Genomic DNA, 18,608 nt, shown 5'->3' on the forward strand with positions numbered 1-18,608 from the left:
CACCCATCTGCGCAATCACATACTGGATCTTTTCCAAGTCCGTCTGGCCGGCTTGCTCCTCGTCCAAATCCCTTATATAATCCTTCAGCTCCAAATAGAGGGCAACGACCTCCCCCATCAGGCGAAACGTCTCCACTGCGATGGGGAAGCTCGGGCTCAGCTTATCCAGTGAATCCTGGTGCTCTTGTTCACTAGAGTCTTCGATCATGTCGGATAAGCTTTGGTAGAGGAGGCCAGAACGGCCTCTCCTGGTGGAGTCCTCGCCTTGTTGAAGCAGCCCTGTCTCAAGTTGGGCTTCGAAATCCATTCCCCTTGGATATAGACCTCCCTCACTGAACCCCTCTTCACGCAAGCGGCCCGGGCCAGGAAACATCACATGCTGTTCATCTGGCTGTAGCAACAAATCATCTTGGTCTGTTCCTGGTGGTGGCAAGCTTGGCTGCGCTTGGAGAGGTAGCACGTGGTCTCTGTCAGGTGGTGCCACTTCTTGCTGATATAGGGGTGATGATAGCAAACTTGGAGAAGCTCCTGGTAATGGTAGAATGTCTTGAGATTCCGTGTCCAGTGGTAAGTCTTGCTGATAAAGTCCTTGGGGTGCCAAACCACGTGGATAGGCACCAGGTTGGATCAAGCCAGGAGGATAGGCGCCAACTTGCAGTGACCCAGGTAGATATAAGTCAGGTTGCAGCAAGCCACGCTGGCCTGGGCCAGGCTGCACCATGCCACGCTGGTCTGCACCAGGCTGCACAAATTCACTCTGGCCTTCTCCAGGTTGGACTGAACCACGCTGGTCTACACCAGGCTGCACCATACCACGCTGGGCTGCACCAGGTTGAATAAAACCATGCTGGGCTGCACCAGGCTGTACCATACCACGCAGGTCTACCCCAGGCGGCACCAAGCCACGCTGCATCAAAGCACGTGGATCTGCACCAGGTTGAAGTAAGGCACGCTGGTCTACCCCAGGTTGAACCAGACCAAACTGACCTACACCTGGTTGAATCAGACCAAACTGGTCTATACCAGGTTGGACTAAGCCACGTTGGTCTTGACCAGGTTGAATTAAGCCACGCTGGTCTACACCAGGTTGAACCAGACCGAGTTGGTCTACACCAGGCTGGATTAAGCCACGTTGGGCTACCCCGGGCTGCACCAAGCCACGCTGGGCCACCCCAGGCTGCACCAAGCCACGCTGGGCCACCCCGGGCTGCACCAAGCCACGCTGGTCTACCCCGGGCTGCACCAAGCCACGCTGGTCTACCCCGGGCTGCACCAAGCCTCTCTGGTCTACCCCGGGCTGCACCAAGCCACGCTGGGCCACCCCGGGCTGCACCAAGCCACGCTGGGCCACCCCGGGCTGCACCAAGCCACGCTGGTCTACCCCGGGCTGCACCAAGCCACGCTGGTCTACGCCGGGCTGCACCAAGCCTCTCTGGGCCACCCCGGGCTGCACCAAGCCATGCTGGGCCACCCCGGGCGGCACCAAGCCACGCTGGTCTACCCCGGGCTGCACCAAGCCTCTCTGGTCTACCCCGGGCTGCACCAAGCCACGCTGGGCCACCCCGGGCTGCACCAAGCCACGCTGGTCTACCGCGGGCTGGACTAAGCCACGCTGATCTACCCCGGGCTGCACTAAGCCACGCTGGTCTACCCCGGGCTGCACCAAGCCTCTCTGGTCTACCCCGGGCTGCACCAAGCCACGCTGGGCCACCCCGGGCTGCACCAAGCCACGCTGGTCTACCGCGGGCTGGACTAAGCCACGCTGATCTACCCCGGGCTGCACTAAGCCACGCTGGTCTACCCCGGGCTGCACCAAGCCACGCTGGTCTACCCCGGGCTGCACCAAGCCACGCTGGTCTACCCCAGGCTGCACCAAACCTCTCTGGTCTACCCCGGGCTGGACCAAGCCACGCTGGGCTACCCCGGGCTGCGCCAAGCCACGCTGGTCAACCCCAGGCTGCACCAAGCCTCTCTGGTCTACCCCGGGCTGCACTAAGCCACGCTGGTCTACCCCGGGCTGCACCAAGCCACGCTGGTCTGCTCCAGGCTGGACCAAACCATACTGACCTACCCCGAGTGGAGCTAAGCCACGCTGATCTGCCCCAGGTATTAAAGTAGGTGGGTATATATCAGTTTGTACAAAACTAGGATATACACCAGGCTGGACCAAACCATATTGATCTACCCCAAGTGGAGCTAAGCCACGCTGATCTGCCCCAGGTATTAAAGTAGGTGGGTATATACCAGTTTGTACAAAACTAGGATATACACCAGGCTGGACCAAACCAGGTTGGACCAAAGCAGCCTCATCTATGCCAGGCTGCACCATGGCACCCTGGGCTGCACCAGGTTGGACCATGGTACGTTGATCTACACCAGGTTGCGCCATGGCATGTTGGTCTGTGTCTGTTGGGACCAAGTCCTGTTGGTCTTCACCAGGCTGCACCATGGCACTCTGGACTGTGCCAGGCTGTATCATGACACGCCGCTGTACTGTCCCTGGTTGGACTAGGCCTCTCTGGTCTACCCCAGGCTGCACCAAGCCACGCTGGCCAACCCCAGGCTGCACCAAGCCACGCTGGTCTACTCCGGGCTGGACCAAGCCCCGCTGGTCTACCCCAGGCTGCGCCAAGCCTCTCTGGTCTACCCCAGGCTGCGCCAAGCCTCTCTGGTCTACCCCAGGCTGCACCAAGCCTCTCTGGTCTACCCCGGGCTGCACCAAACCACGCTGGTCTACCCCGGGCTGCACAAAGCCTCTCTGGTCTACCCCGGGCTGTACCAAGCCTCTCTGGTCTACCCCGGGCTGCACCAAGCCACGCTGGTCTACGCCGGGCTGTACCAAGCCTCTCTGGTCTACCCCGGGCTGCACCAAGCCTCTCTGGTCTACCCCAGGCTGCACCAAGCCACGCTGGTCTACCCCGGGCTGCACCAAGCCCCTCTGGTCTACCCCGGGCTGTACCAAGCCCCTCTGGTCTACCCCGGGCTGCACCAAGCCATGCTGGTCTACCCCGGGCTGCACCAAGCCTCTCTGGTCTACGCCGGGCTGCACCAAGCCTCTCTGGTCTACCCCGGGCTGTACCAAGCCTCTCTGGTCTACCCCGGGCTGCACCAAGCCACGCTGGTCTACCCTGGGCTGCACTAAGCCCCTCTGGTCTACCCCGGGCTGTACCAAACCCCTCTGATCTACCCCGGGCTGCACCAAGCCTCTCTGGTCTACCCCGGGCTGCACTAAGCCACGCTGGTCTACCCCAGGCTGCACCAAGCCACGCTGGTCTACCCCGGGCTGCACCAAGCCTCTCTGGTCTACGCCGGGCTGCACCAAGCCTCTCTGGTCTACCCCGGGCTGCACCAAGCCATGCTGGTCTACCCCGGGCTGCACCAAGCCACGCTGGTCTACGCCGGGCTGCACCAAGCCTCTCTGGTCTACCCCGGGCTGCACTAAGCCACGCTGGTCTACCCCGGGCTGGACCAAGCCACGCTGGTCTACCCCGGGCTGCACCAAACCTCTCTGGTCTACCCCGGGCTGCACTAAGCCACGCTGGTCTACCCCGGGCTGCACTAAGCCACGCTGGTCTACCCCGGGCTGCACCAAGCCTCTCTGGTCTACCCCGGGCTGCACCAAGCCACGCTGGTCTACCCCAGGCTGCACCAAGCCTCTCTGGTCTACCCCGGGCTGCACCAAGCCTCTCTGGTCTACCCCGGGCTGAACCAAGCCACGCTGGTCTACCCCAGGCTGCACCAAGCCTCTCTGGTCTACCCCGGGCTGCACCAAGCCTCTCTGGTCTACCCCGGGCTGCACCAAGCCTCTCTGGTCTACCCCGGGCTGGACCACGCCTCTCTGGTCTACCCCGGGCTGCACCAAGCCTCTCTGGTCTACCCCGGGCTGCACTAAGCCACGCTGGTCTACCCCGGGCTGCACCAAGCCTCTCTGGTCTATCCCAGGCTGTGCCAAGCCTTGCTGGTCTACTCCAGGCTGCACTAAGCCTCTTTGGTCTACTCCAACCTGCACCAAGCCTCTTTGGTCTATGCCAGGTTGTACAAAACCAGGTGATACCAACGCACTCTGATCTGTAAACGGTGTGATGAATCCACGCTGATCCATGCCAAACTGGCCCATGCCAAGAGGTCCCACATTAAGCTGCTCTGTCCTAGGCAGTTCCTGTCCTTGCTGAACAGCACCAGGTATGAGTGGTGGCAGTGCCCCCGGTTGGCCCATGCCGGCTGGGAGCACACCCTGTGGGAAAGGGCTAGGGTACCCCAATCTAGGCTGACTCATGCCCTGCGGCCCTAACGGAATCTGCCCCAGATCTGGGCTTACATACACCATGCCTTGCTGATAGGGAGGTCCCAAACCAAGCTGCTCTGTGGAAAAGGCTAGATCCTGCTGGGCTAGACCAGGGGGTGCATCCCGCTCATCCCTCCTTTGGTATTGCTCTCGACTCCGGCGACGATCCAAGTGGGATGCAGAGGGAGGGTGGGGCCCTATGATAGAGGGAATTCTGCCACGATCGCGGCTGGCAACCCGCTCTGCTGTGTGTCCGTATCCTGAGCTACTGGCTCCTGAGTAGGTCTTCTGGGGGGTGAGCCCACCCGAAAAATCAGTGCTTGGACGTTTGGTGGGCACTCCACTTGGCGTCATATCAACGGAGGACAAGGCACCCGGGCCTTTGCGCTTCGAAGCCACCGTTGATGTTTCTGAGGCCTGAGGGTGGCAGGAAGGGGGGAGAGAGCTGGGTATGAAAAGTTGTCACCTGAAGAGCGGAGGGAAGGGCAGGGCTATCTAAGGAGGGTGATCTAACCCTTAGGGGAAGCAACCTCTGCCGTCCCCGCCCCCCCATCCCTCCCAAGCTAAGCAAGACAGAGACCCTCGGGCTTCTGGAGGCTGGGCCTCCAGAGGGTTGAGAGCCTGCACATTTATAAATGGCAGGGGACGTGTGACAGTGTGATGTCCTTCTTAAAAGATAACCAGAAAGCGACAAAGTCCAAAATGCCCGGTTCCAGCCAGCCTCGCTGAGGGTGGAAGGGTGCAGCGGTGAGTGCTGGAGGCTGGAAAAACCATATGTTGAAGCTGTCAACGCAGCGGCCCAGAGAGAGGGATCTTCTCCATGGACGCTCAGAAAAGGACACCCCCGGGGGTGTGGGGGCGGGGCATGAGGACTGTCCGTGATGACACGGCTCCATTGGAAGGCGATTCCGCCCTGGGGCGCGGGTGTGTGTATGTGTGTGTGTGTGTGTGTGTGTGTGTGCGCGCTCCAGCTGATGTTCTATGATTAGACAGTTCTCCTTCCTATGACTGCACTAGTCAACCTTTGAAGGGTATGCTGTGTAAATTATGTGCCAATACAACTTTAAAAAAGGGGGGGTCTCCTCTACTATTCGCTGAGACTTTTTATTTACCTCTGGACATTTATCACAATCTACATTGTTTTAGTGTCTTTTTTCTCAATGAATAAATATGAAAACTGAAGGAGGAGGAGGCCCGGCGATAGGTCCAAAAAAGAGAAGGAGGCCCAGCTATAGGTCCAACCACGGGTTCGATCTGACTCTTTGGGGGAAGAGTTGGTCAAGAGCCGCCAGGAATACACAGCCGCAGCTGCTGAGGCAAACAGTCCAGCAGCACCTCCACGTGCTGACCACACGCCCAGCAGGCCCACTGCTGCTCAGTTGACCCCATCTCTGAGGGACCCCGAGGACAGAAGAAACTGGCACCCACGGAGACAGCACATCTCATCTTGCTGCCATGGGGTGCCTGGAGGGCTCACGGTGCTGATCTTTCCGTTAGCAGTCCCCTCTTCACGGGCCCCACCACTCGGGCTCCACAGCCACCCAGCACTCAGGCCTCGCAGGCCCAGCACACAGCCGGCGTGTAGTGGAAGGGACTCAAGCAGGACCCTCTGCTCCCATATTCACCTCAGCCCTTTCCACAGAAAAGTGGACGCAAGCGGGGAGGTGAGGGGAGGAGAGGAGGAAGGTGGAACCCATGGCAATGATCCACACATCACCACACATCCGCCTCCAAGGGGACGGACAACAGAAACCATGGGGGAAGGGAGACCGCGGTCGGTGTAAGATATGAGAACAATAATAATTTATAATTTATCAAGGGGTCATGAGGGCATGAAGGGGAAGGGAGGGAAAAGAGAGGAGCTGATCCCAAGGGCTCAATAGAAAGTAAATGTCTAGAAAAGAATGATGGATGGCAACATATACACAAACACGCTTGATACAACTGATGCATGGATTGTTTTAAGAGTTGTAGGAGCCCCAGTAAAATGGTCTTTTAATTAAAAGAAAAAAGTGGAAGCAACGGAAGGATTTGTCAGCAAATGGATGGATGAACAAGGTGTGGGCCAACCGTGCCATGGAATGATGTTGTTATTGTCATTGAGTCGGTTCCAGTCCATAGCGACCCCATGCACAACAGAACACTGTCCAGTCTCATTGGGCCTCCACTCAAGCACTCGCTCAATGCAAGAACACTTTGTCCTATTTACCTGGCATTCCATGATGCTCGCCTTCCCAACATGATCGCTGAAGACAAAGCAGGTGCATAAGCAAATGTGGTGAAGAAAGCTGATGGTGCCCGGCTATCAAAAGATATAGCATCTGGGGTCTTAAAGGCTTGAAGGTAAAAAAGCGGCCATCTAGTTCGGAAGCAACAAAGCCCACATGGAAGAAGTAAACCAGCCTGTGTGATCACGAGGTGTTGATGGGATCAGGCATCAAAGAACAAAAAATCTTATCATTGTGAATGAGTGGGAGTGCGAAGTGGAGACCCAAAGCCCATCTGTAGGCAATTGGACATCCCCTCACAGAAGGGTCTCAGGGAGGAGATGAGCCAGTCAGAGAACAGTATACCACCGAGTGTGGGAAATAGAAAGATTTCTCCCAAGTTTCCCCCCCCCCCCAAAAAAAATGTTAGACTTAGGACACTGCTTGCAACTAATGGTACATGATTGTCAGGTTATCCCCTGAAGACGCTGGCCATGCAGAGCAAGCAGACTCCATTGTCCCTCCCACAATAGGCAGGGTTCCCTCCCTGCTGTTAGGGACAGTGGGTTGCTCCCCCTGAAAGCTTAGGCTCAATCAAGTCTCCAGCCAGAGGACAATCAACGTTAGGCCACCATCATGAATCTAGGACCCGCCCATCTTGTCACATGAGTCCCTTAATCCCTCCTCTTCCTATTGTGCGTGCACCCCTAGATTGTCCCCCTCCCATTATTGGATAACCTAAAATACAATCCCTTCCTGTGATGTATGTCTTTACCTGTAAATAGGGGGCTTGCACGTCCCCAAAAAGATACCTAAGCCTTGGTTAGTAATAAATCTCTCTCTCCTGCCCCGCATCACCAAGAGCAGCTGAGGTGAGCATGCTACTATGAGATGTGTCTGACTCCATTAATTCAATCTCTCTTCTATCTCTCATGCTGTCTATGATTTTATTGTAATCTTTACTTATTATTGCTGTACATTGCACCTACCGGGCCCGTGATGATGTGTGAGGGGCCGGTTACCCTGACAGCCAAGGAAACACACTGTCCTCTAGTTCTCTAATGCTTCCTCCCCCCACTCTCATGACTCCAATCCCACCTCACAAATCTGACTAGACCAGAGCATGTACACAAGTACAGATAGGAGCCAGAGACCCAGGGAATCCAGGACAATATTGAGAGTCACCATACCAGGAGGGCAAGGGGAAGGTGGGGGGAGAAAGGAGAAACTGATCACAATCTCCAGGGGGACGGACATCAGAAAAGTGGGTGAAGGGAGACATTGATCAGTGTAGGACATGAAAAAAACAATAACAATTTATAAATCATCAAGGGTTCATGAGGGAGGGGGAAAATGAGAAGCTGATACCAAGGACTCAAGTAGAAAGCAAATGTTTTGAAAATGATGATGGCAAGAAATGTACAAATGTGGTTGACACGATGGATGGAATGATGGATGGATGGATGGATGGGTGGAATGATGGATGGATGGATGGATGGATAGATGGATGGAATGATGGATGGAATGATGGATGGATGGATGGATGGATGGATGGATGGATGGATGGATGGATGGATGTTGGTAAGAGTTGAGATTTAACAGTGCCCAGTCCTGCCCCATCCTCACACTTGTTCCTATGCTATGTTTGAACCCATTGCTGCAGGCACTGCTGCTGCCCAGCTCAAGGGTCTTCCTCTTTTGCTGCCCCTCTGCTTCACCAAGCATGATGTCCTTCTCCAAGGACTAGTCTTTCCTTATGGCATGTCCAAAGTAGGTAAGACAGCTCCTGCCTTCCGTGCTTCTGAAAAGCACTCTGGCCCTCCTTCTTCCACAACAGATTTGTCCTTTCGGCAGTCCGTGGACTTTCAATATTCTTCGCCGGCACCAGGGACTATTACCCCGTCATAAAAAGAAGTGAGGTCTTGAGTCAGGCCACTAAATACCTCCTTGTCAGGGGACCCCGGACAGGAAGTAAGCAAGTGCATAGAAACCATGTTTGCATAGAGTTTAGGTGAACGGTGGCGGGAGTAAGAATGGCGCGCACCTCGAGGACTGTCATCACCATCCCGGACTTCTTCAGGTAGAAATTGTTGACTTGGTCTATACATTGTGTCCTTTTCAAAACACACACACACGCACATGGTGAGATGACACAACAGCATGATGACAAAGCTACATCCTGTGGCTCATAATTGAAGGCGTGGCAGCTTCAACTAAGGGAGGCGACAGGCTGCTGGCCAAAGAGAAGCGGTCTGACCGCAAAGTAGCCTCCGCTGGGAGATCAGGACCCACAGGCCCAAAGGAAGGAAAGATCCAGCTTCTCACAGTTCCCTGTTCCCTCAGTCTATGGTTAGTGAGGGGAAGGGAGAGAGTTGGCAGAACGTGTGTGTGTGTGTGTGTGTGTATGTGTGTGAAAGGGGCCCTGGGCGAGGACGCGGCACAGCCTGTTGAGCAGAGCTCATGCCGTCGACACAGGCACGTGGAGATGGGGAAGCAGCAAGCTGAGGAGGCGAGAAAGCCTGAGCGCAGGGTGCCAGCTCTGCTGCTGTTGGGAGCTGCCATCGACCCATCTTTACCCTCCGCTCAACAGAAGCAAACACTGCCCGGTCCTGTGCCACCCTCGCAGTCTTGGCAGCCGCCGTATCAATCCATCTGTCAATCCATCTCTTTTTCTCTGCCAGCTCTAGGGAAGGCCTGCTCTCTGTGCCGCCTGGAGGGGCAGGTCCTGGTCCCCTCAGCTTGGTTTCCTGGCTTCCGGGAGATCTATATGAGACTCGGCATCAAACTCCCCCCATTTCTGGCTTGCTCCCTCGCCAGTTTAATTTCTTTTCTATCACAAACGAGATGGATTCAAGACCCATGCTCCACTCATCCTGCCTCACTGTAGCATAACCACAGGGCCTGAGGTTAGGCTCGACCACCCTTTGCATTTGGTGGACACCGCCCCGTCCATAATATTCTACCCACTGGCCGCCAACCCTCGCGTCCTCACACGAAACACGTCCACACAAGAAACACGGGCACCCTGGTGGCTTCACGGCCTTTTGGCGAAGATCAACCCGCCAAACCCAACCACCCAACGCACTGCCATCGAGTCCACGGCGACTCATCATGACCCGGCGGGGCAGAGGACGGTGTCTGTGGGTTTCCAAGACAGACGGCAACTCCTGATCCCGGGGCCAAAAGCCTCCTCTCTCCTGCCAGTGGTTTTGAACTGCTGGCTTTGCGGTTGGCAGTCCAGTGAGGAACCAGTCACCCACCACATCATCTAAACCAAACATAGGCGCTGCTGCTCTCCCTTTGTCTTCCCCCGGGAAAGCTCCAGCACACGGGAGCTGCTTTCCTAGCCGGGCCTTTCCAGGGTCAGTGGAGGAACTAGCGGGAAGGAAGGAAGGAAGGAGGGAGGGAAAGGAGGAAGGGGAGCCATGCGAGTCTGAGACCCTGCAAGACAAGTTCCAGGAGCTCCCAGGTCCTGGAACGAACCCCCTCTTCGTGGTGGTCACTCCAAGTCAAAATTGACTTGATGGCAGTAAGGGAGTGTTTTTTGTTCTGCTTTGTGTGTGTTGGGGGGATGGGGGCTATTTTTTTAAACCACCTGAGTTATGGCCCAGCTCTTCAGACTCTGGGTGCTGGCTAGCCCCTCTGCCAGTCACTCTATGTGATGGCAATTTCTCAGTACCAACCCCCCCCCCAAGACAGTGGTTCTCAACCTTCCTCATGCCGCCCCCGTTCACACAGTTCCTCATGTTGTGGTGACCGCCCCTCCCCCAACCATAACATTATTTTATTATCGTTGCTACTTCATCACTGTAATTTTGCTACTGTTATGAATCGTCATGTAAATATCTGATATGCAGGATGTATTCTCGTTGTTACAAATTGAACATAAAGCATAGTGATCCTTCACAAAAACAATATGTCATTATATAGTGTGAGTTATTTATTTCTAATGACAAATCCATGAAATTTTGTGTTGAAGCATGGTGTAGCATGGGTAACAGTCTTCATGCCGGTACTTGTATGTGGGCGGATCTGCATTTGGGCGGACCCGCCTGGAGACAGACAGGGGAAAGATGTATTTTCTGATGGTCTTAGGCGACCCCCATGAAAGGGTCATTTGACTCCCAAAGGGGTCACCACCCACAGGTTGAGAGCCGCTGCCCTAAGATCATCCCTCTTTTTGAATATCCTGTGTACACCACTTGCTCTCTCTCCCAGGGTCTCGAGAAATACGGGGCGCACAGTGTGATTGCACACGGGCCATCTTTCCCTGGAAGTGGACATCCTGCTGGGTCAAGTCGCAGGGACGTGAGAAAGGGGAAGGTGCCCGGCAGGATGGATGAACACAGGCGGCAGCAAGGGCTCAAGCGTATAGACGTAAGAGCAGCCGTGGGGACGACGCAGGACCGGGCGAAGCTTCCTTCTGTCGCACATCAGGCTGCGAGGAGTCGGAACCAATCTGAAGGCCCTGAGCCACCAGCCCCACCAGATGGCATCATTAAGGGGCACCAAGATTGGTGCACCACTCAGAAGGGAAAAACACCACCACTGATGAACTGGCAAATAACCATTGACTCTGAGACACCCCCTCCCAATTCCAGAGACATCAAAGTGTGTGTGTGCGCGCGTGTGTGGTGGGAGGTTTGGGGGGAGAGCAAAGAAATGTTTGTTTTAGAATCTGTGATTAAGATATCTGATGCCAGATACATTTCTTTTCTCGATTACAAAAAAAATGCTGCTCTTATGGGGAATATACACGGCTGAACACACCACCAGTCGCCGACCTCGCCACGTACAATCCAGGACACGACTGCTCACAGGCTTCTTCGTCCATGTGGGGCACCTCCCCCACCCTCCCTTTCCAAGTGGTCCGTCCTCGGTTCCAGTGGATTCCCTGCCGCCTAAGCGTCCTCCTCAGCCTGACACATTTCTTGGAAGCTGGCCTTGGCCTCTTGGGTGCTTTCAGGCTTCATGGTCCTGGGTACGTGCAGCGGCTCCTCCCCACGACCCTTGTTCCCCCTGCCGCCCTCGTGCAAAGCCCTGACCTCTCGTTCATCACTACGATCCGACAGTCTCCTCTTTCCCTGGGCCGTGCGGGCAGGCCGATTCTGCCCAGCTTAGTCAGCGTAAGGTTAAGTCTTGTCCTGCCCCTTCCTAAATCACTCCATCGCTGTCCTTTGGATCATGAAGCACAAGGTCTCCAACGATTCATGACCTGATTTCAGACGCTGGGAGTCCTCATTCCAACCAGAGCGACTTGGAGGCCCCAACTTCCACAGTCTCCCCAGAGTACATAGTGTATGGCACCTTCCTTCCCCCCTCGCTCCTAATCGGGGGACAGACGGGCATGCTCGCCGGGGGCATAGAGTGCTTCTGTTGGTAGATTCAAACTGGGGTCTTGTCAATCTTTGGTCGTCCGTTGGCGGTGGCGGTAAAGCGGTGTGGTATGGGTGAGCGTTACAGAGCAAGTTCGTTTTGCCATCAATGATTTAGACACGTTATCATATTGTTACACAAAGACACACACACACCATCCCCGAGGACACAGTCTTCTTCCTGTTTCCACTTCAGCTTTAATTTCCATCTTCCCTTCTGCCCCTTCCTGCCTCAGGAGCTTTGTTTTCGGGGCAGGAGCTGCCCAGTGGGCCTCCGCTGGTTAAATGTTCTGAGGACGTTTCTCACGAGTGTCGTGGTTGATGTTATTGCTGTCAGTTGTCTACTTGCCAGGGGTCCCTGTGTATGGGGGGTTTCATCTCTAGGCTTGAAAGCAGTCTAAGGGGTTCCACCATCAGACCAGTAGGGCTGGTCCTTTTAAAAAATAATTTCAAATTTTGTTCTGCGCTCTCCACCTGTTCCCTACAGGACCTTCTCTCTGGCGGTCACTGTGTGAGTCTGGGTAGACTAGAGAAACAAATCGAGGACAATCAAATATGTATGTAAGAGGGAGCTGTAAATCAAAGAGTAATTGCATATTTAGAAAAAATCCCAGCCCGATTCAGATCAAGTCCCTAAGTCCATTATTTGCCCATATGAATTCCTCTTCAGACTCATGCAACACATACAATGACGCCAAATGCAGGAAGATCACAGGCCAGTGGATACAGTGGCGGTGGAAACATCTCAGGGCTGGCGTGGGCCTCCACGTGGCTCCTCCAGCTCCAGGACTCTGTCTCCATCAGCGTAGCTCCATGTGTCTTGTCAGCAGGAAGATGCAGCAGAGAGTAAATATGTCTGGCCTCCAGTGAGCTATTTATCTCCATGGCGCCTCCAAATGAGGTCATCAAGCGGTGACCTGATTGACAGGTTAAACCCCACCCTTCCACTCTCACTAGTCTCAAGTTGACATCAGATTATATAACTACCACAGTCACCTTTGAGCAAAACCACGGACTGGCTCCTAAAATAATATCATGCTTGAGTCAATAGTGTCTTCCCCCCCCCCCCCCAAAAAAAAATCCCTGATTTACCTGGATGGAACAAGTTAGTAACCTGAACTACTTACTGGCCCTAGGCATGGAGGAGGGAAGGGCCCAAAGCTGGCACCTTCTATAAGTGTCTTGGTGCTCCTGGGTATATCACAAGGCTCTGAGTCTTTAAGAAAAGGGATAAAAGGGATACAGTGACTGGCTCACACGTTGTAGGACAGACATCAAGGCCCAGGGGCAGCACTGGTCCTGTATACCAGAAAGGTACGGGGCTCAGCAGGAACACAGAAGAGCGCCAGTAAGTGGCACTGAGTGAGTGGAGGTATCTGAATGGCCTCAAGACTAAAATACGATCTAAGCAGCAAACAAACACGCCGGTGCACCCGATGGTCACAGGCTGCTCCAGGCCCAGGAGCAGGAGGTGTGGGGCAGGGAATGCAGAGACCGGGATGGAATGAGTGAGGCCGGGAACACGCTATGAGAAGCGTGTGGAGATGGTCATAGGCAAACTTTCGCCTGAAACACAATAAACTACAGGATGTGTACAGCAGGAGATTCCTGGGGGCAGTCTACACTGGGAGGCGGGGCTGCTACCTGGACAGCGGGCACCCAACGACACCTGTCCCCCCAGAGGCTGCACTAGGCCTCTTGAGAGTCTTGGGGAATGCAGCGGTCACTCTGCGAGTCTGACCAGAGTCATGGCATCTTCAGTTGCCTCATCCAAAAAAATCCACTGCCAATTCCCACTCACAGTGACCCCACAGGACAGTTGAACTGCCCCCGCGGGCTTCCGAACCCGGAACTCTTTAGGAGAGAAGAAATGCTCCTCTCTCTCCCTCGGAGAAGCTGGTGGTTTTGAACTGCTGGTGCAGTTAGCAGTGCAGGGCTGACCCACGACGCCACCCAGGGTTCCCAAGCTGTCTCCTCGACATGTGCCAATCGGACGTTGAATAGGGCAGGCCGAGGGGCACCGGTGCACCTGGATTGTGGTGCTGGCGAGGAAGACGGGAGGTGTCACCAACTGCCAGAGAACAAAGGGGTCTGCAAGGATGGCGAGCGAGCGTCTGCCTCGCATACTTTGGACATGTTGCCAGAAGAGACAAGTGCCCGGAGAAGGACACTGTGTTTAGTCACGTGGAGGGGCAGTGGGCAAGAGAGGCAGACCCGCTGCGAGATGGACTGCCGCAGCGGTTGCGACAATGGGTTCGAACATAACCATCCCGGCAGGGAGGGATGACCCAGGGCCCCGGCGAGCAGGGCTTCCTCTGTTGAACCCAGGGTCACAGAATGGACTGAACAGCACCTAACAACAACACAGAAGGCCACATGGTGGCGCCCACAGGCCGGCTCCCTTTGCCTGCGTGGACATCACAGGGAGCAACAGGGCAGCTCTGCCTCCCCTCTGGGGCCCTTTGCGAAGATTCAGGTTGATTTCATGCTGATGGAGACAGGCTAAGGAATTGAACGCCATTCGGCCCTCCTGCGGACTGCCTCAGGACTGCCTCTCTGTCCAGGCTTTGTGACCTTTTGCACTGAGGGACCTGGGCCTTTCATGGCTGCCTGGGAAGAAAGTCTTGGAAAGCGGTGAAATGAACTGAAAATGGCCTTGGGTAGCAATGTTCCCCCTGCAGACAGTGGGGGCCGGCTCCTGAGTGCGGACATGCTGGAAACAACCTCACCCCTAGCTGGAGGGTGGGGTGGAGTGTCTGGCCTGAAGCGACGTCCATGGAAGGCCATTTGTCACGAGCTAGCAGAGTTACAAATACATATTCCAGTGCCCGGGATTCCTAGGAGAGTCCGTGTGGCCGCATGAGTGTTACGTCGGAGCACTGTTGGTGGTGAGATGGGGAGCACCCGGCGTGCCCTCCCCGGGGCTGAGTGAACCTGAGAGGACAATGATGAACACCCATCTGGGGGAGACCGTCTGGAGGAGCCCTGGTGGTGCCAGTCGGCAGGAAGGCTGGTGGTTCCAGCGTCCCAGCGGCCCCAGGGCAGAATGACCAGGCAGCCCTCCTCCGTCCTACAAGCTTGCTCTGAGCGGGGATGGACCCAGTGGCCACGGACATGCCTTTATGAGAAGGGAGGAGGTATGGGGTGCCCACCTGAGACCCTCGCTCGGGCCTCCCGCTTGCTCACCGCTTGAGAAGTCTTCCACCCGTCCGTGATGGCCTGCTCCAGCTCCTCCCAGGTGACCATGGTGACATCCTCTCCGACAGGGATGACACTCAGCTTCTGACCCACTATGTTCTGATGACACACACGTACCCCTCGGTGAGTCCTGGGGAGCTGGGGCTCTCAGGACTAGCCGGGGACTTCCCTCCCCTCAGACAGACTTCACTGGCCTGCAAGTGGCCAGCAAGTCTGGGGTGACCTTTGGTCAGTCCCATATGGACCCCAGTTGGGAAAAGGTCTCCCTGGCCCAGAAGTGGTGCCTCAAGAGGCAAGAGCTGCCCCTAACCCTGCCTCCAGAAGACAAAGGCATCCAGAGTGGGGTCTTCAGGAGCTCCTGAGGGGGGCCAGGCTGGGTCAACCATCCTTCCTAAGTCCCTTTGAAGCAGGGGCGGGGGGGGGGGGCGGCAGAGAAGGGACCTTTCCACCTTACCAGGAAGTTGTCCCGGTCTTTGATCTGCTTCTCCAGCACGTCAACCCGCATCTCAAGGATTTTCTAGAAGAGGTGGGAGACCAAGGTAGGGTCACCCTCCTGCTCCTTCTGGTGCCCCCCACCACACACACTCACTCACTCGCCATATATTCACATGCAAGCACACTCACATGCATACTCACGCATACCACACACCCACACATACACTCATTCACATCTTTGTTCAGAGTCACATTCATACCCTCACTCACACACATGCAGTCACACACCCAGCCCCCCACACACACTCATTCACACGTATGTGCACGCATTTTCACAACTTTCACACGTGTATAGTCATACACTCACACACACACACATAATCACTCACACACGTGCACCCAAACTGCACATACATTCGTGCTCACACACATTCCCACACACTTGCATGTGTGCACACGCTCGTGCACACACAGTGGTGAGGTGGCTCGGTGCCGGAGGAGAGGCTCCGAGAAAGTCAGTCTCCGTCCTGGGAGGTGCCTGGGGCAGGGCTGGGTGGGGGTCTTGGGCATGAGTGCTAATGCAGGCTGGGGAGCTCCTGGGTTCAACACCCCCCCCCCCCCCCAGACCTGCAGCCATTGAAGGACAAGGCCCAGGGCCGGCCAGCCTTTCTTTTCTTTTTTTTAAATAACTTTTTTCCATAAATGGCCCAGGGCCTTTCTGTGCATGCCTGTTTAGAGCCCAGCCCCTTGGGCCGGCTGCTGCTGGCCCAGGTCTCACCTACCTGCCATGTCAGAGTGTGGCGATGGATTTGTGGGCAGAGTGGAGTTATAAGAGTTGTGTGCATGGGAACTGATCACAATGATCTACATATAATCCCCTCCCAGGGGGACAGATAACAGAAAAGCAGGTGAAGGGAGACTGCAGTCAGTGTATGACATGAAAAAAAATTTGATAAATTATCAAGGGTTCATGAGGGCGGGGGGATGAGCTGATACCATGATGATGGCAACATATGTACAAATGTGCTTGACACCATGGATGTGTGTGTGGATTGTGATAAGCCCCCGTTAAAATGATCTTTAAAACAGAGCTGTGTGCATGAGTGCATATGGGAATGTGTGCGAGCACGTGTGAGTGTGTGCAGTTTGGGTGCGCACGTGTGAGGGTGTGCGTGTGTGATTATATGTCTGGGTGTGTAAGTGCACGACTGCACATGTGTGAGTGCGTGTGTGATGTCTGTGAAGCGCCCTGGTGCATGTTCACATGACCGAACACAGGACCAACGCAGCTTCATTTAAAAACCAAAAGCTGCTCACGTCCGCCCGCGGGCGCACAGAGCGAAAAGGAAAACCAGCCTTCGGTCTGAAACAGCCCTGCGCGCCCCAGAAGATTCCTGCTTGGGTCCCGAGCGGGACGAAGGCAGTGTGGCCTGTGCCCGCCTCCTGCTCCCGGGCCCCCTTCTCATCCTCCACGCCATTCTAGGGGCTCTCCTACACCCACCACCTCCTTCCTCCTTTATCCTCTGGGAAAGGCCCAGGGCGGAGCGAGGGAGGACGGAGTGGGGGGGAAGTGGGGCGAGGGGGGCTAAGGGGGTGTAGAGCGCGGGGGGCGGGGCTAGGGGCGGAGCTAGGACGGGCAGAAGAGGAGGGGCGGGGCGAGGGAGGACGGAGTGGGGGCGGGCGAGAAAGGGCGGAGGAGGGTAGAGCGAGGGAGGGGCGTGGGCGGGGCGATGGGCGGGGCTAGGAATGGCGGAGGGCGGGGCGAGGGAGGGCGGAGCCCTCACCTGGGGCGTCATCTGGAGGGGTTCCTCCAACAATTGCTGGGACGCCCTCAGGGCGTTGATGTCTTGAAAGACGTCTTGGAGCATCCCCAGGTCCTGACCCTGCAGGGGACAGTGTGACAGTGTGGGAGAGCGGGCCGCATGGAGGCCTCGAGCCGTGCGCTCCGCGGGGCTCCAGGCAGGGCGTGCCCTCGCTCACCTGGAGGGCGGCCTCGACCGTTTCGTCCTCCTGGCCGTCCTTCTGGGATTGCTTCACGACCTTTTTCAGCTTCTCTGGGGTCACGGACTTGGTCATCCCCTTCTTCGTGAGCTCCCGTGCGGCCATCAGCTTCGTCAAGGCTGTGGTTGAGGGCTTCGGGTGCTTCTCCAGCCCCTCCCTGGCCCCTGCCCCCTCAGACCCTATCGGGCCCATCGCCTGCCCCTCCGGCAACTCGCGGGGCTCCAGATCGGAGCCGGTGGCCTGGGCAGTGGTGAAGAACTCGACGTGGCTGACGAGGCTCTGCACCTGGTTCTCCACAGTCCGGAGCTGCCTGTCCAGGTCCTGCACCTGCCCCCCCAGGTCCTGCACCTGTTCCCCCAGGTCCTTCATTTGGCTCTCCAGCATGTGCGAGGACGTTTTGCCCAGGCTCCGCTTCTTCTCCTTGGTCGGGGGTATCTGCGGGGTGCTCAAGGAGTAGCGGGGGGACCCGGGGTAGCTGGACTCCTCCGAGACGAGGGGCTGGAAGTGGATCTGGGTGTCCTGGATCTGGAGGGTCTGGAGCACGGACACGAGGAGAGTGTGCAAGGCCGTGAAGTTGACGGCGCCCACTTCGGGGGTGCCGATGGCCAGGTCGGCCAGCTCCCGGAGGGAGACCTTAGTGGCCGCCATGGAGTAAGTGTGTTGTGTGCGGAGGCGCAGAGCGCCTGCTTGGGAAGAGATGGCCGGCCGCTCACCCGCCGGACCTCTGGGACCTTTCGGGGACCCTACAGGCCCTGGGACACCCCTGCCCCTGTCCCCAGCACATCAGAAACCACCTCTGAGCTGGCCAGACCCAAGTCCAAGGGCCTGGAGCCTCCACGATGCGATCGCACCCTGGGCTCCAGCTGCTCCTGGCCAAAGACGTTTGAAACGTCGCTTCCGGTTGTGGTTGCCCCTGCCCCCCTGCCCGCGCGTGCGCGCGCGTCCCCAAGATTCCACGTGTGAACGCGTCCCCCTCCCCCCAGAAAGCCGGGCGCTGCACCAGGGGCGTAGGGCACCCCAAAACTCCAGGGGAGCTTTGTGCAGACCCTGAGGGACATGGATAATGCTTTTCTCCCTCAGTAAACGCCCCCACTTTAAGGTGCTGGG

The 18,608-nt window shown here is 56.4% G+C and overlaps 1 protein-coding gene across 1 annotated transcript in view; it reads right to left on the minus strand.

Annotated features, from left to right (window-relative positions):
• QRICH2 (glutamine rich 2) overlaps positions 1-18,149 on the minus strand; it is a 33,017-nt gene extending 14,868 nt beyond the window's left edge. The window contains exons 1-8 of the mRNA XM_075559698.1: positions 17,481-18,149; positions 17,285-17,383; positions 15,520-15,582; positions 15,054-15,164; positions 2,487-3,883; positions 1,142-1,970; positions 809-882; positions 4-218 (exon numbers count right to left, since the gene is read on the minus strand). Of these exons, the coding sequence (XP_075415813.1) occupies positions 4-218; positions 809-882; positions 1,142-1,970; positions 2,487-3,883; positions 15,054-15,164; positions 15,520-15,582; positions 17,285-17,383; positions 17,481-18,149 (3,457 nt within the window). The remainder of the gene's footprint in view (positions 1-3; positions 219-808; positions 883-1,141; positions 1,971-2,486; positions 3,884-15,053; positions 15,165-15,519; positions 15,583-17,284; positions 17,384-17,480) is intronic.
• Positions 18,150-18,608: the final 459 nt, after the last annotated feature.

Source organism: Tenrec ecaudatus, chromosome 10 (genome assembly GCF_050624435.1).
Source record: "Tenrec ecaudatus isolate mTenEca1 chromosome 10, mTenEca1.hap1, whole genome shotgun sequence".
NCBI classification, from domain to species: Eukaryota; Metazoa; Chordata; class Mammalia; order Afrosoricida; family Tenrecidae; genus Tenrec; species Tenrec ecaudatus.